Below are 24,158 nucleotides of genomic sequence, written 5' to 3'. Positions count from 1 at the left end.
CCTGACTTCAGCAATTTGTAGTTGCTTCCACTACAGACCATTAAGAATCTATTTCAAAGACAGACTAACAAAGTTGAAGTAAAAAAAATCTTATATATTTCAGCTTCTAACCAGCATTGGGTGAGTATTAGAAATTATTAACATTAAATACAGAGTATCAAATAATGAACTTAATTTGTAGATATTGAGTGATTTCCTTACTGCATTCCTTAATTTTGGTTGTATAAACATTTTTGTAGACTAATTTGATAAGAGTTTAAACTCTTGGTTTATTTAGTATGTTTGTTTTTCTCATAGGTTTTCTTCCAAACTACTTAGACTTCCTTTAAGTATCTTTTCACATTTCTCCATAAAGATGTGAGGTTTTGTCAACATTGCACTGGAAGTATCTCAAAATACAATGCCTATGTCGTTTTCTCTCTGATTTAGCTTTCATCCTAATCTTAAAGCAAAGAAGATTAATGTTGATGTTGAGGACCCTCTAATAAAGGTATGCTCGGATGAAATGACCAGCATGATGTGCACCAGCTCAACGGTGATGCTTCGCTATTTGTTCCATTTATTTGTTCCCTTTCTTGTATTTAAGGTCCTCATGATAAATCTGCATTTCTCCCCAAAGGCTTATGAAAGTTTTGGTGAAAAAATGCTGCTGCTTCAGTGCAGAAAGGGAGCTTCTTTTCCTAAGTTATATAACTTGGTGAGTATTCTCATTTATTTTTCAGTGTCTAGTCTATCAAACTAAATATTGTCAGAAGTATAGTTGAGTGGACAAAACATTTTTTAGTGTGTCAGAAGAACTAAATTGTACCGATGTTTAGAGGTGAATGAGAACTAGCCATCATTGAAGACTATTTTCAATTTGAAAAACAATCATAAACTTTTATCTAGTCATGTACTTTTAGAGGTAGAAGAGATCTTAAAAGTCATCTGAGATAATATACTAATTTTATAAAAGAGAAAATAAGTGACATTTGATAATGAGTGTTTGTAAAATAAAGTCACATCATCTTTCATGAGTATGCAAAGTGATCAAGAATGGGTGTGACAGCCCCAATAGAGATAAAATTGATGAATTGTCGGGAGAGAAATTAAACATCCAAAGTTCCTCAAAATCTTGACTCATAATCTTAGAAATAGTTAGAAGGGTAAACCTACAGCAGCATTCTATTTTCTAGCTTTCTTGTGCTATTGTAACCTATATTACACACACTAGCTTTAGCTATTATTTAGTTACCAAAGAAATAAATTAATATTTATTGATATTTCTTATTGTCCTAACCAGAACAGAAGTGATTTTAAAAATAAAATTATACTAACAATAATAATAATAATATAGAAGAAAGAAGGAAAACTGATTTTTCCATCTGATTAGAATACAAGTTAACTCCTCTATAATGCCATGTTGTCTTTAACATCTTAAAAAGTAGTATAAAGTCCTAATTTTGGAATGTGCACTCATTAAAACTGTGATTATTCCATACAGTGAATGTAGCTGGATATTTCTATGCCTTTGTAAACTAACTTGCCACCTAGAACTCAAAGTCATAAATATTCTTGTTTTTCAGGTAACCTCCTAATTTCTAAATTCCACATTTTAGTGCCATGATTTTCTCAAGCATCATCTCCCCTACTGTCTTTCCCTTCCTCTGTCTGTCCCTCCTTCCCTCCCTCCCTCTCATCCTTCCTTTTTAATCTGATTCTTTAGGCAGCTCAGAATAGTACTATGTAGTAACAGTCTCTTACCACTGAAAATAGCAGTAGGCACCTTGTGTTTCTGTGCGCTCCTGTCTAGGTGAGCAGGCTAAGTAACTGCAGTGTGCCCTAAATATAGTTATCTTGTAGTCCAAAAATAACATTCAGTTTTTTATTCTAGGTACCAAATGGAAAAATGAAGATCCTCTTGGTATTTCTAGGTCTGTTTGGTAGTTCTGCTGCCATGCCAGTGAGTATTTCTTAACCGTTAAGCCTTCGTCCTTCGTGTTGTGTTGTCGTGCGGCCTGGGAACAATAGTGGGGCTTGTTTCAGCTGAGGCCTTCACTTGTCACTGTGTTCTCTCAGTTCCAGATGTACATGCCCCGAATGCCTGGCTTTAGCAGCAAAAGTGAGGAGGTATGTATGTTCAGGATCAGGGGAGACGTTTTCCAGAGTCTATTCTACCATAGAAGATCATGAAAGATGAGTATACTGACAAAATTTCCGATACGTGAGATTTCTAATAAAAGCGGTAAAGTCAGAAAGATTTGAAAGTCCTGAACAAGGTAAAGTAGTTTCTTCGGGCATGATCCTACCTGTGTGCTTCAATATTGCTTTTCATAAAATGTGGATTCATCTTAAAACTGAGTTGATCCTAGCTTCTTGGCTAACTTTGTCAGGCTAGCAAAACTAGCCACTTGTACCATATGTTAGAAGGTAGATGCTTAAGCATACGGATATCTTTTATGTAACTCATACAAGGGATCATTAGCCAAATTCAACACATATCAGAAAGAATCATCTTATCGCAGAATTATCTTGCTCTCAAATCTTGAGCTCGAGAACAGAATATTCAAAACTTCAAAGTAGGCTTGATTTTTTTATTATTCTATGTTGATTCTTCTCAAAATAAAATTCTGATATAAAAATACCCAGAAATTTTTAAAGGCATACTTATTATACAACCATGTATAACTACTAAAAGACATTATGACTCCCTGCCTTAAAGTCAGAAATTCAACTTTATTCCTGATCACCCGTCAACTGAAAAAATTTTCACACTAGGTCACATTAATGAATTCTTTTCATTGCAGATGATGCGCTACGGTCAATTCAACTATATGCATCCCCCACCTGTAAGTTCTTCTTTATATTATTTCTGAGGATTTCTTGTCTACATCCAGAGAGCTACACTGTAACATTTGTTTTAGGTAGCAGAGACAGTAGCCATCCAGGTGTTTAAATTACAATATAATCATTATAAAAGATTCCAGGACAGAAAATCATTTCACTTGTCCCCTCACACCAAATTTTCTCCTTATTCATTACTAGTATTCTTTTCCTATAAATCAAAAGCACTTATTAATTACAAGGATTATTTATATCCAAGAAAAATTGATTCTGGGAAAAGATCACAGAGGACAGTTCCACAAGTAATGACAACAAAAATAGTACAATAAATACTACTAAAGAGGTAATCTTATTTATTATTTTGAAAGGTAATTTTATTTATTATTTTGGAAGATTGCTTATTCTTTCACCACTAATTCTTAGAAAAAGTTAATACATGAATCCAGTGTCAGTTGGCTCTTTCTGTGTAATTTTATGATAGCTCAGTAACACAATATGCCACTTCTGACTTGTGCAACATGATCGTGACAGCCACTGGGGAGAAGAGAGATTTCAACAATTTTCTCTTAATCCTTTTCATTTGAATAAAGCCATTCTCACTTGAAAACTCTTGCCTAAAATCATCATTTCCAATATTCTCTTCCTTAACTTCCGATTGGCCCGACTTTTTCAGACCCTCTTTTTGCTTTCAGTGCCTTTGACAATGGGTTGACATTTTCACCAATTTAATTTTCATAATATCATGAATCTTAATTCTCAGAACCTTTGCACTACACTGTGTTGTGAGCAATCATCCAACAAATAGAGACTAATTCATGAGGATTAGAGACAGACTCGCATTAAATCTCAGAGGAAATGTTTAAATGGAGATTGACATTGTTATACTGAGGTCAATGCATTAATTTTCAAATTACAACTACTTTTGCTACTCTGTCCAACTTTGTAATTGTGGAGATCCTGATGATAAAAGCACAGTTAATGAGGATCCACCTGTGGCCCAGAAGCACAGGAGCATTGTAAGGGTATATATAAAGCAAGTTTTACTCTTTCTCTTTTCTTCTGTTTTGTTTTTGTTTTTTGTCCTTTTTTGTTTTGTTTTCTATTTTGCTTTACAGTATTACATCCTTTACCTTCTTTTTATTTTTTTCTTCTCTTTATCCAGCTTGGTAACCAGTCACATGAGTTTTCAATTTGACATCAAATTCCCTGTAACCTATCCTAGTACACTTCTTACTTGAGTCAGATTTCAGAGTTAGAAATCATCATATTCTTAAACTGAAATTTCTTACTGAATTGTGCCTTTTGGTTAGGTTAGTTTTCTAGAAGATTGAAGTTCATTTTAGAAGCAACACTTAAAGTTCTATTGCTGAATCAAGTTCCACAAGATTTTTAAGCTTCTTGGCTGGGTTTAGAGGGTGTGGAGTCTGAAACTCTGCCTGAAAGCCATGTCACTGTTTTTGCTGTTCTTTCAGATGGGACCTATGGGCCCTTACGGAAATGGTTACCAAATCCCTCCGCCATACCCACAGTACCCGATGCCCCCCATGTGGCCCCAGCCACTACCCAGTGGGTGGCAGAACCCCCCAGGACCCCAACACCAGACCAAGACTGACCCAACCCAGGAGACCCAGAAGCCCAACCAGACTCAGCCCCAGAAGCCACCAGAAAAGCAGCCTTTAAATCAGCCACCACAAGACCCACCCAAGGGCAAGGCGGACACCCAGCCCCCACAGGTGAGGCTTACCTGGGAAATCCCAAGTCAGAATCATGAAAAGGCTAAAAAGGGGTTTGGAGGCCCTGGCCACTCTGCACACAGGCTTCCTGCAAAATGCAGTACATATTTAGTTTGACATTTATCCAAAACTGCCTGGCAAGTTGATTCTAGCCTTCTCTGGTTAAAAATTACCTAAATATCACTTTAAAGAAGACCCTTTTACTGGACATGGTGGTCCATGCCTAGAATTTTCAGAGGCTGAAGCAGGAGGATCACAAGTTTGACCCAACCTACGTGACTTAGACTTAGTGAGATTCTCTCTCAAAATAAATCTTTAAAGGGTTGGAGATGTGGCTTAGTGTGAAGACTCTGAGTTCAATCCCTCAGTCCCTCACATACACAAAAAAAGATATTTTTAAAATATGGAGCCAATACATTACAACAAAGTGACAGTAAGTGTAAGAGTCAAGAAACAAAGTCACACTGGGCAGAGTGGCATAACACCTGTAGTCCCAGAACTTGGGAAGCTGAGGCAGGAGGATTGTCCCAAGTTTGAGGCCAGCCTGGGCTACATAGAGAGTTCATGGCAAGCCTGAAACTACATGGTGAGACCCTGCCTCAAAAACCCAAAAAAATTAAAAAAGAAAAAGAAAGAAAGGGAAAGAAAGAAAGAGGGGAAGGAAGGAAAGAAAAGAAGGAAGAAAGAAAAGAAACACCTGTAAGACCAGCACTTGGGAGGGTGAGGCAGGAGGATCGTTACAAGTTTGAGACCAGCCTGGGCTATAAAGTGAGCTCAAGGCCAGCCTGAACTGCATAGCAAGACCCTATCTCAAAAAGACAAAAAAGAAGAAAGAAACAAACAAACAAACAAAGCCTTAAGTACTATCCCCAGCCTTATCAGTTTATTGTGATGGGCAAGTCACTTCACCTTCCTAGACAATGATATCTCCAGTAATGAACTGACTGGTCTCTAAGTCCTTTCTAGATCTCTGTTTTGACAGTTTAAACAGCTGTTCTGAAATTTGCATTGTTTCTATCACTTCAGAATGACGTAAGTGTAGTCCCGATATAAAGCAATATATATCAATGGTTCCTCAAGACCTCGTCTCACCTCTGTGAAGCTTCAAAACTACTGTCATTTTGTCATTTGTCATTGCATGCAATGATAGGTACAGGAAATACAAAATCCAATAAAAAGATACCCCTGGGTTTGAATCCTGATTTCAGTCACTCCCTAGTCATGAGATTTTGAGCAAATGATGACTTCGCTGCTCAGATTCTTGAGTAAAATGGGAATAATAATAGAACATGTCTTTCATGGTTACCTGAGTACTCAATTTAACAATAAAAAACACTCAGCATGGTGCTTAAAAATAACTGTTCAATAATGGTAATTATTATCTCCTCTGCCTTTAACACACACACACACATAAGGAGAGGGGGGAGAATTTAATGCAAAAGGAAATGTAGACCAAGTTTCAAATAACTATATTTAGTTCATTTCATATTGTGATTATTTTTCTCACTTTCCTATAACTCTAATTCTTTCTCTCTAGCCATTCCCACCATTCAACAATGGACTATTTCCCTTTCAACAACCCCCATGGCCAATTCCACAGGTAAGAAGTTTTTTTTCATACTAGCAATATAAAATTATTTTAGTATATTATACCTTAAGTTAATACATGTTCACACACTGTAGTGGAATGCCCTACACCAATCAGGAGAGTAGGAAACAAATACATCACAGCAGTGATCATACAAAAAATGAAGAGTTTTCTGCATTTCCCTTTCAGACTGAACTGTGGCAGAGAAACAACCTAAATCTCCTATGAATACAACACTTATTCTCATTTAATGTAATGGGAAAATTAAAACAAAATGAAGTTGGAAAACCATAAAGTCAGATATTATTAGACTAAGACCATTCCATGACACCTTAATGTTTCTCACCACAGAAAATAATCTTGCAAAATAATACTTATAAAAGAATTCTCAAAGTTTAAAACTATTAAACTAAAACAATATTGAAATAGTATTATAGGCACTGAAAAAAGAAATGGCAAACTATCTGAACTAAAAAAAATAGTAAAGGCCAGTCATGGTCTATTAAAAAAAAAACCTAAAACAACATCAAGAAATAATTGACAACTGTTTGTTCAGCCTTAGCGTAGGTAATTCTTGTCTACAACTCTAGAACAAAAAGGGCTTCTTACCAACAGGGAGCAATTAATTTCACAGAGTAAGAGTTCCTTATTATTTTTGTCCTTAAAAGAGTGACTTGTGGGCCGGGGATGTAGCTCAGTGGCACAACACCTGCCTGGCAAGTGCAAGGTCCTGAGTTCGATTCCCAGTACCAAAAAAAAAAAAAAAAAAAAGAGTAACTTCCTTTTACAGCCATATTGATTTAAGGAAACTAAGGCAGTTCTGGGTAAAGAATTTTAAAGCAGCATGACTGTCATGTTGGAATAACATGAATCTCATCTACACAGAACTTGAAAATTTATAAAAATATATATATATCATGATTTGTATTAATTTGTCTTGAGACCCTGTATCACTTTGAATGTTCTTGCTTTGATTTGTTTATGTTCATGATACTGCTATGCTGCTACTGTTGTATTTTTTTATTTGTTTCTCATGTACTACTCTCTTTAAAATAAAAAAATAAAATAAAATAAAAAAGAAACATGTGCATATCAAAAAACTTAACAACAAAGAGCAAATAATCCAATCCAGAAAGAGACAAATAATCTGAGCAGACATTTCTCCAAAAAAGAAGTTCAAGTAGACAATAAATATATGGAAAAAAACACTCAACACCTTTAGCCATTAGAGAAATGCAAATCAAAACTATAATGAGACTCTACCATCACTCCACTCAAAATGGCTATTATCAAAAAAAAATTCTGTTAATAATATAGGAAAAGAAGAATCTTTATACATCGTTGGTGAGAAAGTAAATTCTACAGCAGCAGGACTATAGAAACAGCATGCAGCTTCCCCAAAAGCTTCATAAGCAGAGCTTCTCTGAAGGATATAAACAGGTAGTCCAGGGGCTCTGCTTTTTTTTTTTTTTTTGGTTTTTCTCCGGTACCGGGAACCGAACTCACGACCTTGCGCTTGCCAGGCAGGCACTTTGCCACTGAGCTAAATCCCCTTCCCCAAAAACTAAAAGTAGAAGGACCATATGATCCAGTAGCACACTTGGATACATACGCAAGGGAACAGTCAGCATCCATACAAGACACCAGCGCACCATGTTTACTGCAGCATTGTTCACTGTAGCCACACAATAGAATCAGCCTTGTGCCTGTCCACAGATCAATAGACAAGGAAAATATGGTATCTAGATATAAGGAAGTACTATATAGCCATAAAGAAGAACAAAATGTCGTTTGTGGGCAAATGGAACTAGAGGTGATCACGTTAAGTAAAATAATTTAAGTCCAGAAAGATAAGTATTACATTTTTTTCTTACATGTGGAAGCTAGAATAAAGTAAAATTTTAAAAGATGACTTGAAGGTAGTAAAGGAACCACAAAAGAAAGGTAAAAGAGGACTGGAGGAAAGAAGGAGAGAGGAGAGGTTATGCAAAGGCAGTCAGAAGAGGGGCACAGCAAAAGCACAACATCCATATATGCATGGATGGAAAGGTCACAGCGAAACCCATCAATATGTTCAATTAATATGCATAATAATTATAATTTTTAAAGATGATTTTTTTAAAAGAATGTCTATGGGAACAAAACTGATTTTCTAAGCCCTCCCTCTTTGTAACAGTCTGAGTAGAAACTCACCCTCCAAATATTATTAGAAAAATTGACCTCACATGTGAAGCAAGCATTCTAAAAATAACATCATTGTTTAATCTCTGTTATTAGAGGTTCTAATACGGGTGCTTGAATTCTAATATCACTCAAATCAATCTCCCCCCTCTTCTCCTTCCCTCTCTGTGGTGGGGATGGGAGTGATGGTATGCCTGCAGGAGGTAAAGGGTGGACCAAATAAGAGATTCAGCCACCCAGGGTATTTCGAGTAGGACAATCCAGGACCTAGCTGAAGCCTTCATGTTTACCGATATTCACTGACAGGTCAAACACTTAATAGTTAGATAGTGAGAGTTAGTGACTCAGAAGCTAAAAGCTCAGAGTACTAACACTCAGTTCCTAACTTGAGTTCATTTAATACATCCTCAGTCTTGCAAATGGCAGCTAGAGAGCAGTTTTCTCTTGTGTTCACTGTGTTTTTCACCTTCCAGAGGATGCCACCCCCTGGTTATGGACGCCCACCACTCAGCAATGAAGATGGAGGGGTAAGCACAAGCAAAGCTGCAATTCCCACGAGGAATGACAGTCTGTTAGCCTCTGCTGTGTGATCAGTGTCTAATAGGAAAGTTAAAAACCAGCACGTGAACCTTCCATATCTCAAGCTCCTAAGCCTTAGCAAAGGAAAAGGGAGACAAATCAAGCCAGTGATTCATCACTGCTGCTCCACAAGGACTGAAAGATGTCTCTCACGTGCTTTAGACAGCGATATGCAGAGAAACAAGTTAAGAGCATTTTTGAATGCTTCCCTCAGAAGGGAATTTTAAAAACATCTAATTCCTTTATTGAACATATAAATTGAAGCCTGCAGAAGATAAAGTACTACTCAATTTCACCTAGTCAGTTAAAGGATAAAATGGACCCAGAACTCAGTCTATTTGATGTCTTGTGTAGTGGCCTTTTACTACATCACACTAAGGAACAATCAAATGTGTGTCACTGAGTGACATACCCTTAAAATATTCTAGCACTCAAGCCAGGCGTCACGGCTCACACCTGCAATCCCATCACCCAGCAGGCAGAGGAGCACGATCACCAAAAGTTCAAAGCCAGCCTGAGCTGCATAGTTAAGGCCAGCCTGAACTACACACAGTGAGATCCTCAACAAAACAAAACAAAGAATTATTAACTAATTAGTTCATTAATTTTAGTACTGCACCTTGTATGGTGGTGCATGCTGGTAATCCAGCTGCTCAGGAGGGTGAGCAGGAGGATGGCAAGTTTGATGACAGCCTAAGCAACTTGGTAAGATTTTATTTTGTCTCAAAACAAAAATAGAAAGGGCTCAGGCTGGGCTGGGGATTTAGCTCAGCGTCAGAGCGCCTGCCTGGCAAGCTCAAGGTCAAGAGTTCAGTTCCCGGTAGAGAAAAAAAACAAACAAACAAAAAAAGTACACTTGAAAGGGCTCAGACAACAACTTGGTGTGAGCTTCTGGATTCAATTACCTAGTACCAAAAAAAAAAAAACCTGAAAAAGTCTGCTACTACATCACCAAAAAATCATTTTAGCAGTTGTGGTGCATCACCCTAGCCTGGAGCTTACTTCCTTTTTCCCTAAATATGTGCTATGTGCTTTGTGAAATGCAGACACCAATAGCTTGGTAGGGGAAGGGAATTGGTGTGCTCTTAAAATAATGACAAGGAAGATCATTCTGTCAATAATGGTACAAGATGCTTTCCAAAAATATCATTATGAAACAACCCCAAATAAACAATTCACATAATTATGTGGAATCTAACCTAGAATCTGACACTTCAAACTTTCACAAACATGAGAAAGTAGACAAAATAAGCCAAGCAGTTAACATAGGCATCATGTTATATCCCTTTGTCTATATCCCTTTTGGGGTGGAGGGGTGGGGTGCCAGATTCCCAGTGTGACATTAGAGACATCTACTCACCCTCCTGTTTCATCCTCCCCAGCTACAAATAGAGATTTTAAAATATTTTTCCTATAGATTGCACTTGTTTTTTAAAAAACATCCAAATGACCTAAATGCCTTACGAATGTCTAAAACTTGACAGGCAGAGCTTATGAATATTAAATCATTCATTAAACAAAAATGCATTAAGCATTTCCCACTGTGTGAGGTACTGGAAAACTGTGATGTTTTTACTCAAAATTTTCACATAGCAAAATCAAGTGAGCAAATACCAGGAAAATAAGCAACTGGACTCAGTGAGATGTTGTTTCCGACAGGAATGTGTGCTGGAGCCCAGTGCTGCTGCGGAATTCGGGGCAGAGAGGTGGCAGTCAGGCTGTCCTGAGGGATGGTCAAGTGTGCCCCAGGGATGAGTGTGCAGGGGCACAGGATGGGTGTGAAGAAGCTCTGAGCAAGGCACGGGGCTGCACAGAGAACGGAGTACTCAGGGCAGTTCTGAGCAGCTATAAGCTGCAACTGCAAAAGGCTGAATATAACAGTTATCACTAATAATAATGATTATTATTACATCACGTGTAACACTTCCTAGCACTTAACCAAGTTCCAAATGGAGGTGTGTGCAGTATTCTGTCTCATTTGACCATCATGTCAAGCTACAGGTGGATACTATTTTATTATCTCTGCATTACAAATTAATGAATAACCTGAAGTTGGTCAAGAGTCATAGTACTGGTACCAGATCAGGAACAGGGATTTAAATGCATGTCTGCCTGGAGCCCCCTGTTCAGCACTACACTATAAGGTTTTCTGTGCTATGCTAAAAGGTTTAGAATTTATCCTGTAAGGTAAGGAGGGTTCAGTACATACTGAAAGGCACAGTGAGAGAAAAGCCAGAATAGAAATTATCCAGTAAGAAACTATGGCAAGGGCTCAGGAGTGAAGGGGATAAAAGAAGAGAGGATGAAAGCGGAGGCTTCTTCACAACCATCCTGTCCCCCACCACACTTGTCCTGGGGCACACCTGACTCGGCCCTCAGGACAGCCTGACTGCCACCTCTCCACCCAAATGCCACAGCAGCACTGGAATTCCTCTCAGAAACAACATCTCACCAGTTTCAGTTGCTTATTTTCCTGGGATTTGCCCACTTGATTTTTCTATGTAAAAATTTTGAGTAAAAACATCACAGTGTCCCAGTACCTCACACAGTGGGAAACAAGGGAGAAAGTGGAAACCTGGGTTGATAGTGGTGACTGAGCTGATACTGGTGACTGTTTCTTAGGTATAGAATATTAGAGAAGGGATTTTGGTAGAGATGAGCCCAGTGAGCTCTTTAGTGGAGCAGCCTTGGGCCTCACCCTCAGGAGACAATATCATGGGATGCAGATATGCCCTTTTGGGTCATTAGCACATACCGGACAGAAAGTATAGGCATGCCACAGGTTGTTCAAAGCAGGTGTGCAAAGTGAGAACAGAGAAATGAGGAGGCCAGAGGGTGGAACAAAAAGTAAAATTTCATAAATTTATAAATAACAAATTTAAATCCTCAGATTTAAGATGTAGACCAATTGGTCCAAAACAGCACCAGAAGAGAAAACCAAGGGTATAAGATCACAGAAACCATGGAGACATCGAATTTCAAGAAAGCACAGCCAATGGTGTTAAAAGAAGCACATGGCTGATAAGATTTCCCTATTACATTAAAAAATTCCAAGCAACACACTATGGTAGGGAACAAAGAAAAATTACAACTTTCCATCTTCTTTCCTACAGAATCCTTATTTTGGATTTTTTGGATACCCTGGTTTTGGGGGTCGTCCTTATTATTCAGAAGAGATGTTTGAAGACTATGAAAAACCTAAAGAAGAAGATCCTCCTAAACCAGAAGACCCACCATCAGAACCCTCAGCTAATTCAACAGTACCTGAGACTAATTCTACCCAACCAGGAATTCAAGGCAAAAATGACACCAGCCCAACACTAACCAATGTTCCTGGGCTGAATACTGGGAACAACCCTACAGCTCCAAATGGGATCTTTCCACTTCCTACAGTTAATTTCTCAGGCCAAGTAGTACCCAGAAATCAAATTCCATGGAAACCAAGTCAGCCAAATATTTATGGAATTTATCCAAAGCCTAACATCAGAAATTCTCCTTCAGGAAGACAATCAAACCCCACAGGTACTGCTACTGGGCGAAGACAGTCTGGACCTTCTTACCGAAATCAGCCAGGTCAAAGAGGTCCTCAGGGAAACTCCTTTGCTTGGGAAGGCAAACAAGCAGTTGGCCCCCAAAATCCAACTTATCGCAAAGCTTACACCCCCACTTCCAGAGTCAATTACCCCAACTATGCGGGAAATCCAGCAAACTTCAGAAGAAAGCTTCAGGGGCCAAACAAACCCTTTGTGGGAACCAATGTTACTCCAATGAGTCCCAAGCTAGGTACTGTTGGCCGCAGTGAAAAGACCCAAAATCCAAAGGAAAAGTCACCAAGTCAAAAAGAAAGAACAGTCAGTCCTACAAAGGATACATCAGGCTCCTGGAGAAACTCTCAACATTACAGAGTTAATAAACCAAATTATGGGTGGCCTCGCCCTGAGGGTAACATGCCAGAGCCAAACTTTAATTCTGTTAATCAACATGAAAACTCCTATTACTCAAGAGGAGAAACCAGAAGAGTGACAAATTCTAATACACAAACCCAAAGCCAGAACTTTCCCAAAGGGATTGCTTTAGAGCCAAAAAGAATCCCATATGAAACACAAACTAAGCAGCCTGAATTAAAGCACAGTACACATCCACCTCTCTATCCTGACATAATCCCCTCTCCTAAAAGAGAACATTTTCCTGCTGGAAGAAGTACATGGAGTCACCAAGAAATTCCTCCACCCTTCAAGGAAGATCCTGGGAAACAGGACAAACATTTACCTCGTCTTCCCCCTGGCTCCGGAGGAAGTGTTTTCCACCATGAATATAACCCCTATTATCCCAGAGAAAACTCACCATACACTGGAAGCAATACATGGGGTAAGAGAGTTGATCCTCCCAATACCATGGGGCAACCGAAAATCCCTCAGTACCCTTTGAAGAGTGCAGACAAAAAAGAGACAGTCAAGTATAATGAAGAGGACCCACCTGACCCAACTGGAGATGAGCCTTTTCCAGGACGAAGTAGATGGGGTGAGGAAGAGTTCAGCTTTAATGGAAGACCACTGATTAGGCACTACGATGGTGAGCAATACACCTCAAATCTACCAAAGGAATACCTCCCCTATTCCTTGGATAACCCATCAAAGCCCAGAGAAGAATCTCCTTACAGTGAATTTTATCCCTGGAGCCTAGATGAGACTTTCCCCTCGAACAGCCCAAGTCCCACAGTATCACCGCCTGAGGAGAGCAGAGGCTATTACGTCAATAATGCCGTCCAACAAGAAGAAAGCACGTTCTTTCCTTCATGGAACTCCTGGGACAACAGGATTCCAGCACAGGGGCAGCAGGAAAGTGAGCCATATTCTAACAGAAATTACTGGGAGCAAGCAACAAACGTACAGGAAGTTAGTCTACCAAACCAGAAAGAGAACTATCCCTATTCCAGTAACCCTTCAGTTGGGCTCCAGAACAATCCAACTTGGCACGAAGGTGAGAATTTGAACTATGATGTGCAAATAACTAGGTTAAATTCACCAGAGAGACAACATTTGTCTTTCCTAGACTTAATGCCTCAAAGTTACCCATCGGGTCACACAGAAGCACATTTATTTCACCAAGGCCCAAGAGGTTCTTGCTGCATTGGTAGCTCTGCAGGGCCCCACGAGAATCCACTAGCTCTCCAAGTCTATACGCCAGCCTACAGTCTCCTACCAGGAGACAATCCAAACACCAATCCCACCTATACGGAGAGTAGTCATACCAAGCACGTAAGACCTGTTGTCTCCCCAGTAAGCATCCTACCTGGCCAAAGAAATAGCTCAGAGAAGAAACTTCCCGGGGAAAGCCAAAGGCCCAGCACTTTTAGAGATGATGTGTCCACTCTGAAGGACACACCATGCTCTGTGAAGAATCAGCGGGATCAAGTGGGAATTAGATCCTTTCCCGAAGCCAGCTCTCCTCAATCAAAGAACACACCTTGTCTCAAAAATGATCTTGGAGGAGATGGGAAGAATGTTCTGGAACAAATTTTAGAAGGCAACCGTCTCAAGGAAAGAACTGTTGACCTTACTCCTGAGCAGCTTGTTATTGGTACAACTGATGCAAGCCCCAAGCCACAAGAAATCCAAAAGGAAACCCAAAGAAAGGAGGGGGAGAGGCAGCAAGAAAGACCACCTAGCATCCTGCAGGTACCATGCTTTGGCTCCCAATTAACAAAGCTTCAGTCTTCTAACACTGGAACTCCATCTAGCAATGGAAGACAAGGCCCATCTGACGGGGAGCTAACTATGCCTACTGAAAACCCTAACACATTTGTTGCATTAGCTACTAGGGAGCCATTTAGAAGTATAAGTGTTGACCAACTTAATGCTGATGAACATACTCCATTTGAATCTTTTCAAAGAGGGACTGATCCACAGGACTGCTTACTAATTCAGGCCTAGGGATTATTTCAATCAAGCATCGTCAGAGAAAGGAAAATAATATTCTATACCCATCCTTCCCAAACTTTTTCCCCAAGACTTAATTAATGTATGACCTTCTCGGTGATCCTACGTCCCCCGCCCAGCAGTAGGAATAGTGGCCCAGGTGGAGTTAATGAGACTAGGCCTGTGGGGATGGCTGGACCCAGTGTTGTCACAAATCAGTGCAGACCTCAGAAAAAGCATGGCGGCCATGACCACCCTGCCTTGAAACGTGGAAGTCACTTGTCTGGGTTAGTTTCCTTTTGCTTGCTGATTCCTCCTTTTTCCCTCAAGGTTCCCGACTTGCAAACTTATCTGATTTTGCACATCTGAAAGGCAGATGAACTTTCCATTTTGTGGACGGATATCTACCCATCACTATAATCCTGATGCACTGTACATTATTTTTCCTTATGTTGGGTTTCTAGGAGGTTTATTTCCTAGTTAAATTCTCTCAGAATTTTTTTACTTCATTGCCTAGCTTTACCATTTCCTCCCTTTTTCCTTCCTTCTTTTCTTTTTCCCTCACCCATTCTATATTTAGCTTTCTACTTTTCATCTTTCTCATTATCATTTCCTACATACGAAGCTAGCTATCTTTAACTATCATTAGTTCTTTATGCTCACCTCCTCCACATGTCTTCCTTTCTGCCTACTTCGTTTCTTTCTACTTTTCTGTTGTCTTTTTTATTTTGTTCTGTTTTGTTTGTTGAGACAAGGTCTCACTATGTAGTTCAGGCTGGCCTTGAACTCACTATGTAACCCAGGCTGGCCTTGAAAATGTGGTGATCCTTCTGCCTCAGCCTCCAGAGTGCTGGGATCACAGGTGTGCACCACAACACCCAGCTTCTGTTGTCTCTTAATGTATCATTTGCCAATTAATCCCTGTTCTCAGACTCCTTTCATCCCTTCAATTTCTTTTTTCTACTACACCACTTTTGTACCTTAAAACAGCATGTTGTTTTCCCCTTTTTATATGTACTCTAAATTCTACCTAGATTTGTCTCTTGGCCTAGCCAAACTACCATTGTATAATAAATTTTCTAACAAATAGACACTGTTCCCTACTTTTGTTCTTAATTTCCTCATGATCTAGCAGGTAGGCAGCTCAGTTAGAGGGACATACTCTAGGAGAAGGAAAGGCAAACTGGTTTCTAGAGCTAGCAGCCCACAGAAAAAGGCTGAGGGAGGAAGGAAGGAAGAACTGAAGAAATGTCACCTGGGGCTGAGCACCAGAACAGAAGACTAGGACTTACCACACCCCATTACCAATTCTTGATCTGCAGAATTTCTAGCGAACATTTTGGGAAACACCATCTTATGCAGATAAAGCACTCAAAGTTTAATTTTCTCTACTAGTTCAGTATAAGTGATTCTACTGGTATGTACTATGACTAATATGCTTATTTTTCATGTCATTGTAGAATTATTCACAGACACAGTTTCTTGATATCTTGATTAAATAGTGTAAATTATTTTGTAAAGTAGATATTTCTACATTGCCTTGCTTAGAATGCATCTGTGTTGTATTATTATTTTTATTATTATTAAAGGCATTTTGGCCTATTATCTGGATACTGCTTGCTAGAAGGGTACAATTCTCAAAATTACCTACAAAGTTATCTTCTAAGTTTGAGGAGTTTCTTTGGAGAAAATTTCACTGGACAGATTTCATAAACAGAAGAGCTCGGAATTTTGAGGAAATACAATGTTGAAAACTCCCTGAGAAAAGAAACTTTCCCTTTGAATCTTCTAAAGTGTCTCCCATAGTGTCTTGACCATAGAAGGTACTCAATAAATATTTATTGACTGATTTTTGAATGAGCTTTCAGAGGTGACATGAAAACAGTGCACTGCGGTCTGCTTTTCTGCAGGGGAGATGTGTGGGCTGCAGGATAGACACCACCAACACAGCTGCATAGCTCAACCTCATGTGCATCACAGAACTGCAGATTCTCTGGGCACTGGTTGCTGGAATTCCTCCCACCCACCCCACCAGTTTTTTACTTTGCTCACACATTGAAAAATGATTAACTTATTCTATATAAAACTCTTTTAACAACTACCCCCTCAGACTGGATGTGGTGGCACATGCCTGTAATCCCAGCTCTTAGAGGCTGATGCAGGAGGATTGTTGTGAGTTCATGGCCAGCCTGGGCTACATAGTGAGTTCAAAACTGACCTAAACTATATGGTGAGGCCCTGTCGAGAGAAAGAGAGAGAGAAAGAGAGAAAGAGAGAAAGAAAGAGAGAAAGAGGGAAAGAAAGAGAAAGAAAGAAAGAAAGAAAGAAAGAAAGAAAGAAAGAAAGAAAGAAAGAAAGAAAGAAAGAAAGAAAGAAAGAAAAAGAAAGACCTCAGGGGCTGGGGATTTAGCTCAGCGGCAAAAGCACCTGCCTGGCAAGTGCAAGGTCGTGAGTTCGTTCCCGGTACCGGAGAAAAAAAAAAAAAAAAAAAAAAAAGAAAGACCTCAAAATAAAACTACACTATTATATTTCACTGTTTTTTTCAAATAATTTTTTGGAAATCTCAATGTGAATACTTTCACTAAAAAATATTCACTTTACTTTCACCAAAGTGCTTGGGTTACATAGTTGTTTTGGCAGTTGATACATGTACATCTATGAGATACTGCTGTTTAAATTATCATCTGAGACATCTGTAAGGTAAAATGTGAAAAGCCCTGCGTGATTAAAAAAAAAAAAAATCTCTTGAATGTGAGTGCATAGAGGAAAGAGAGAGAGAGAGACAGAGAGAGAGAGAGAGACGTCCCCGCAGAAAACAGCTGCTCACCTGGCCAGCACAGGACGCCCTGCACTCCCGGACGCGAGAGCTGAGCTCCTCACTTTGAAGGGATCCCTCACTCTGCACCTCGTGAATCACTCCTAGCCTGCAGGTCCGACTGAAGTTCAGGTCCACACAGCAGAGGCAGGAGGCGCCAGCCCCCTCCGGTCACTGCTGCCTCACTTCTGTGTCAAGGTCCTGTGCCTGGCAGATTATAAAATGACCGCTTAAAACCTTTATTGTATAAAGGAAATAAAGAAGAGTATACTGTCTGAGGACTCCACACACAAGATAATGCAGCCAGGCTAACGCGTCCCTGCATCCCGCCTCTCCCGGCTGTAACCGGTGACCCTGGAGGCCGGCAGCCGCTGCCGGAGGAGAACTTCGCCCTCTCTCCCCAAGCAGGGGGCGAGGTGAGAAGTGCGGGGTGCAGTCAAAGGCCTGAGGAGGAGCCTGCCACTACCAACACGCAGGTTCTCCCGCCGGCTGCAGACGCGGGCGCACGCCTCACTTCAGCCGCTCACGCCACGGTGTCACTTCACGCATCTCCGAGCAGAACTTGGAGCGCCTTTTCCTCCTTGTGCAGACATGCGTCCCCCATGTGTTTCCTCTTCCCGCCTGGATCCGTGTCCTGTCATGACTGGAGAACCCAAAAACCACTCGTCTTCCCCTCAGGAAACCAAAGTTCATTTCCAAGAACCAAAAAGGAAACAAGAAACGTTGTATTTACAATCAGCTGCTCTGTCCCTGCTTCGCACATCCTCGGCGGTCTCCCTGTGACTCAGGCCACAAGCCCCCTGAAGCTCAGAGGAAAGCGGCAGCCGAGGGAGGGCAGCTTCTCGCCGATTCCCAGCGCGGGCCTCCGGAGCATCTGGCTTTGTCCTCCTGGGCTTCGTGCCTCTGCATCTCGCCCAAGTCCTGTCACAGCGCCGGACCGTGCTCTCTCACTGGCAATCCGCAGTCAGTTTGACTTAGAAACACAATTCTGCTGCTAACAAGCACATTTCCCCAGGAGCAGAGAACCTTGCAAAGAAACAGGGAGGAAACGGAGCCGTAATTCAACACACAAAACTGAGATACTTGAGGCTGTCGGCCTCTGAGCTGCTGTTCACGCGCGCGGCCTTGGCTGAAACCCTGCAGCTCCCCTTCCGCCCCTCATCAGAGCCTTCGGTCGCCGCCGCGCTGACCCGAGCGACCGCGTCTCACTCTATACACCGTGGAGGGAAGGGAGGTGCGATGGTTAAGTCTGGTAAACAGATGTTCCCTCAAGTGCTGACCAATAGGAGTCCTCGCAGGTAGTCCACCATGCGTGAGGCTAACCGTGAAGTAGTCAGGGAAGGAAAATGTTGTGAGTGGAGGACCTCATCAGCCCCTTAGCTGTTAAACACATCGGCAACTGCCTCCTTTAACCAGGGCCCAGGCCATTTTTTGACTGTTTTACACCCACATCAGCACTGCTCAAGTTTTAGTGTGCTTATGAATCCTGTTAAAATGCAGGTTTTAATTGGGCGGGTCTGGTTTGGGGCCCACTGTTCTGCAGCATCAACATGCTCTAGGTGATGATGATTCGACCAGCTGGTGGACCAAGCTTGGGTGGCAAAGTGCTAGGCTACTTCCCACTCACTAGAAAGGGACAGAAAGGTCTTAGCCACTAAAAAAGCTGGTGTCACCAACTTGAGAGGGTATGGATGAGTGGGGCACAGGACGAAGGACTTGATAGAGAACCCAAAAAAAGAGGGTCTGGGTTGGTGGTGCCTCTCCCTCCAGGCACACCTGCTTTTCCAGTCGGCCTGCCTGGTTCACGCAGCTCTCAAATGCTCCACTTCCGTCTGTGAGAACCCTATTCAGGTAACGTCTTCCCCAGGATCATCCCAGTCCCGACGTCCGGCCTCCCAGACAGCTCACGGGCATCTCTGATCAGTAATCGACCCTTTGTCTTGCAGCATGTACTGACTCTTCCCCACGTGAGTTTTGCCTACAGCAGTAGGAAAAGTCCTCAGAAGTCAAACCACTCTTCCTACATGTCCTTCATAGCAATTAGAACTGTGCTGGGTGCAGAGTAGACACTAAGGAAACATTACTTTCTCCTTAATATATATGTAAATAGGTAAAATTTTAGTCTCTTAAAAATTAACATGGTTGATTAAAATTTTTAATAATAGCTAACCTAAATTATGTAACATACACTGTAGAATATTTGAAAAATACTGGAAAGTAAAGGGAAACAAATAAAAATATTTTGGCCTATTTCCCTAGTCTTTTCTTGTCTTTTCTCCTGAAAGTATGGGATAGGGGAGTTCTCCTTAAAGTTATTCCTTTTTTTTTCTGAGTCAAGGTCTTACTGTGCAGTCTAGGCTGGCCTCAAACTCAGGCTATCCTCCTGCCTCAGCCTCCCGAGGGCTGGGATTACAGGTGTGTACTACCACACCCGGCTCTTTTATTCAATATCTTTCATTTTCTCTTCATATTGTATAAACAACTTCTACAAAATTAAAAATATTTTTAAATTTCATGTTTGTTGTCTGTAAAATATTCTGAAGTAGATCAATATTAACATTCCATTTAGGATGGACTCATGGCTCCTTATGAACTTTCACTATCATAATAATGTGATAAATATGTGCTTGCTCTTCTCTGTCGGTGTTTCTGGTTATTTCCTCAGAAGTAGAATTACTGAGGAAGACAGTCAGAACACATGTTCAGACATGAGAGTACCAGTTTTTACAGTCTTGGGCCCAATTATTAGTTCTCCATGTGCAACTTGCAAAACTTTAAGCAGGTTAGCACTCTTCACATCCCAGTTTTGTTTTGTTTTGTTTTGTTTTGTTTTGTTTTGTTTTGTTTTGTTTTTTGAGATAGAGTCTCATTGTGTTACCCAGGCTGGCCTCAAACTCAGGCGATCCTCCTGCCTCAGCCTCCCGAGAGCTGAGATTACAGGCATGTGGCAAATTTTATTATTTGTAAAATGAACATAGTACTTTTTTTCATAGGGTGTTAACAAGGATTAAATAAAACCATGCAGGTTAGAAATGCATTCGCTGCATTTCATAATTGAACCACTAGATGGAAGTAAAGGTTTGTCATTCTAAAGCCCTGGTGCCCAACTCCAAGCTGCAGAACCTGGAACCGCGGGAGAACTGCGATTCTCCACCTGCCCCGCAGAATGACTCAGTCAGCATTCGAGGGCGGGCGCAGAGGTGCCTTAACAAGTCCAGCTTCCTCTCGCCTCTGGAGTGCAGGAGTCATTAAGTTCATATCCACACGCATTTCTCATGGCTGTGTTGCCCTGACACGGAGAAGAACCAAAGACAGCCCTTTGAGCACTGCTGACTCCTGTAACCGCTGTGCTGAATGACCTACAAACAGATCTATGCGCATTCAGGATGCGTCCTTATCTGGGTGAAAATTTAGGACATGATTTTCCCTTCTTTTTTTTTTTTTTTTTTTTTGTCTTTTTGAGACAGGGTTTCATTATGCAGTTAAGGCTGGCCTTGAGTTCACTTTGTAGCCCAGGCTGGTCTCAAACTCAAAAACAATCTTCCCGCCTCAGCCTCCCAAGTGCTGGGATTACAGCCGTGCAGCACCACACCGGGCTTACTTCTATTTTTTAAATGAGGAAACAATCTCATATTTCACTAACGTGCCAGTGGCAGTCTCTTTGAGTCTGGACTCCAGGCTGGGCCACAGATTTACCCGTTAGATTCCATACACTGCTACCCTGCAGCCGAGACCTGGCAAGGCACCCTAAAACTAATTTGCCTGTCCTCTGCCTCCAGGCCAGAGTGTATCAGGGCTGTGCACGAGTGTGCTCACCTCTGCAGACTCGTGACTGCAAAAGTGTCACTATGTTCAAGTCACGTAAACCATTAGAGTAACAACGGCCTTAGGCTGTGCTTGATCTGTCGGCGTCTAGGAGCCCAGCACCAAGCAGCACGACTCTAATTGCTAAACCACACAATTTCCGTCCTGCTAGTGCTGAGTGTGTTCCCTTGGGCAAATAGCTAATTTGTCAAGAACTATGCAGAAGAAAAACAATCCTCACCAACAGTACCTGTTTATGCCTTTTTAAAATCTCATCCATCTACTTTAAATTAAAAACAGCAAGCCAGGCATGACAGTGCGTGCCTGTAATCTCAGTGCTTGGGAGGCTGAGTTCAAGCGGATCACTGTGAGTTCTCAGTGCTTGGGAGGCTGTGGATCACCGTGAGTTCAAGGCAAGTGGATCAGTGGATCACTGATCACTCAGTGGGTCACTGAGTGGCAAGGCCACTGCGCATATGAGGCCCCATCAAAAAAAAATTAAAAAGAGCAGATATCAAGTACAAAAATTGTAACAGACTTAATGATAGGTGAATGATTTGGTTGCATTAACCTCAAAATGCCACATAAACCACAAGAAAATAGCTTATATGATACAGTGGACATGATTAAGAGACTCGACTGGTATTTGCTAATGTATAGCAGAGTGACTTAGACTTTTCATTGCCAGTTACTGGACAAGGTCGTGAGCCCAGCTGCCACTTACCCACTGATTCATCTGCACATTTACAATATGAGAGAATAATCAAAACTCATTGTGCAAATAAATTACCTGGCATGTGAAGAATGCTCAGTATCATCATCATCAAATCAAATAATCACAATTGGCTGTAATATCAACCCAGGCTCTGCAGAAACAGACTCCAAGCTGAGATTAGAGGTATAAAGATTAGGAAAACAGCTGTGAGGGAAAACTGGGAAGGTGTCAAAGAGGGGGGAAGGCTACGAAGGCCGACCTCAGGGAGGAGAGAGGAAGAAGGTGGGCAGGTAACATCTGACAGTGACACAGTGCCAAGAAATGTTCAGGGAGGTCAGAAGAGAGCCCCAAGTCAGTGACCAGCCAGAAGACCGAGTCTCCCAGAGGCTGGTCTTGGCATTCCCGCCACTCCGAATCCCCTTTGCCAAAGCAGCCCCTTGGCATCGTGGCGTCACATAAACACAGTGGTGAGTACTGGAGCCACAGGCCTGTTATCCTTCCTGCTAAGAAGAAAGAGGCGCCTTGCACGTGAATCCTTAGTGTGCTCCTGCTGAGTGTCCCACTCACACAGCAAGTCCGTGAACGAAGCTAGCAGGGAGCCTTTAATCCTTCTTCATGAACTCTCATGGGAGGGTCCCCAGCTGCTCTGGAACAAAGCACTTAGACTGGTGCCTAGCACCTAGTCATAAATTAACACAGTATAATGCTCTTACAATTTAACTGAACTTTAGCTGGCACTTAACAAGGTAATAATGCCAGAATAAGGGTCTTTCATACATCAATCTACAAAAAGGTACCAAAAAATTTTCCTGTTGGTTACACAAAACATTCAGGCGAGGATGGAGCGGGAGTAGAGGGACTTCTTCAGAAGCAGTCTCATTGCCCTTTGGAGCCTATTTCTTCGCTTTTATCAATCTCTGCCAAAAATTACAAGTCTTTATGTACATATGTATTGTTTCTTTAACTAAGCTTTACTCATGTTCATTCATTTGATAAATATGTATTGAGCACCTCTCTGCGGCAGATATTGTTCTAGGTGCTAGCAATATAACACCAGACATTACACTCTCATGGAGAGATAAAACATAACATGATAAGTACGCAATGATAAAGTTTCCCTGAGGTTGGCACAGACATGGAGAGAATAAATGGAGATAAAGGAATAAAGGGAACTTCTATTTAAATTTAAAATTAAAGAAATTTGGGGGCTGGGGATTTAGCTCAGCGGCAAAGCGCCTGCCTGGCAAGCGCAAGGTCGTGAGTTTGGTTCCCGGTACCGGAGAAAAACCAAAAAAAAAGAAATTTTAGCCAGGTGTGGTGGCATGCACCTGTAATCCCAGTACTCGGGAGCCTGAGCCAGGAGGATTACTGTGAGTTTGAGGCCAGCCTGGGCTACATATTGTGCCCATTTCAAAAAAAAAAAGAAATGAAATTTCCAAATGGGCAGGATGGGTCTCCCAGAGACAGCTACAACTGAGCAGCATTCTAAGGCGTGAGAGGGAGAGGGGGCTTTCTTGAGGCACTCGCCAGTGCAATCAGCACGGATGGGTTTTGTGCAAGAGATTAATAGTCAACAAGTACTTACTAACTGAAACCCAAAGACTTGAAAGGCCACACGCTAGACAAACGGTCGGTCAAGAATGGAGGCATTTTTAGTGCACATACTGTATATGGTGAATGTTTGAATTAAAACAGAAACTAGCGCAGTAAAAGACACATGGCCATCATTCCCCCTCAAAGGCAGCCTCACTTCACACACACTGTCACTCTTGCCACTGTCTGAGGCAGCTCTGGAGCCCGAGTCCTCGCAGCATGTGATGAAAAGTGTGGCTGCTGCTGCTGAGTGGCATCCAACAGCAGGGCGGCTCCCACAAACATGACGCTGTGCCCTCGCCTCCTTAGCCGCCAGATCTGGCACAGTGTGAGCTCTGTCTCCTCCTCAAAGTCAAAACAACCACGAACAATAAATGTTTCCAGTGCATTCAGGACACTGAGGCAGCCA

The 24,158-nt window shown here is 41.4% G+C and overlaps 1 protein-coding gene across 1 annotated transcript; it reads left to right on the top strand.

Moving 5' to 3' along the window:
- Window positions 1-628: 628 nt before the first annotated feature.
- On the top strand, window positions 629-14,837 carry Enam (enamelin). Its single transcript, XM_013518491.1, has 8 exons — window positions 629-697; window positions 1,874-1,942; window positions 2,065-2,109; window positions 2,787-2,828; window positions 4,296-4,556; window positions 6,094-6,156; window positions 8,799-8,852; window positions 12,018-14,837. Exons 1-8 carry the CDS (start codon window positions 644-646, stop codon window positions 14,835-14,837), a joined length of 3,408 nt encoding a protein of 1,135 aa, XP_013373945.1. The 5' UTR covers window positions 629-643.
- Window positions 14,838-24,158: the final 9,321 nt, after the last annotated feature.

Source organism: Chinchilla lanigera, unplaced genomic scaffold (assembly GCF_000276665.1).
Source record: "Chinchilla lanigera isolate Chin_1 unplaced genomic scaffold, ChiLan1.0 scaffold00046, whole genome shotgun sequence".
Lineage (NCBI taxonomy): Eukaryota > Metazoa > Chordata > Mammalia > Rodentia > Chinchillidae > Chinchilla > Chinchilla lanigera.
This window is presented reverse-complemented; position numbering and strand designations above follow the sequence as displayed.

Excerpts from the sequence above, each read along its gene's own strand:
- Enam (XM_013518491.1), top strand. The coding sequence starts at position 644 with ATGCTGCTGCTTCAGTGCAGAAAGGGAGCTTCTTTTCCTAAGTTATAT. Across the intron at positions 698-1,873 it reads TTCCTAAGTTATATAACTTG|GTACCAAATGGAAAAATGAA; the intron begins GTGAGTATTCTC and ends TTTTTATTCTAG. Across the intron at positions 4,557-6,093 it reads CGGACACCCAGCCCCCACAG|CCATTCCCACCATTCAACAA; the intron begins GTGAGGCTTACC and ends CTTTCTCTCTAG.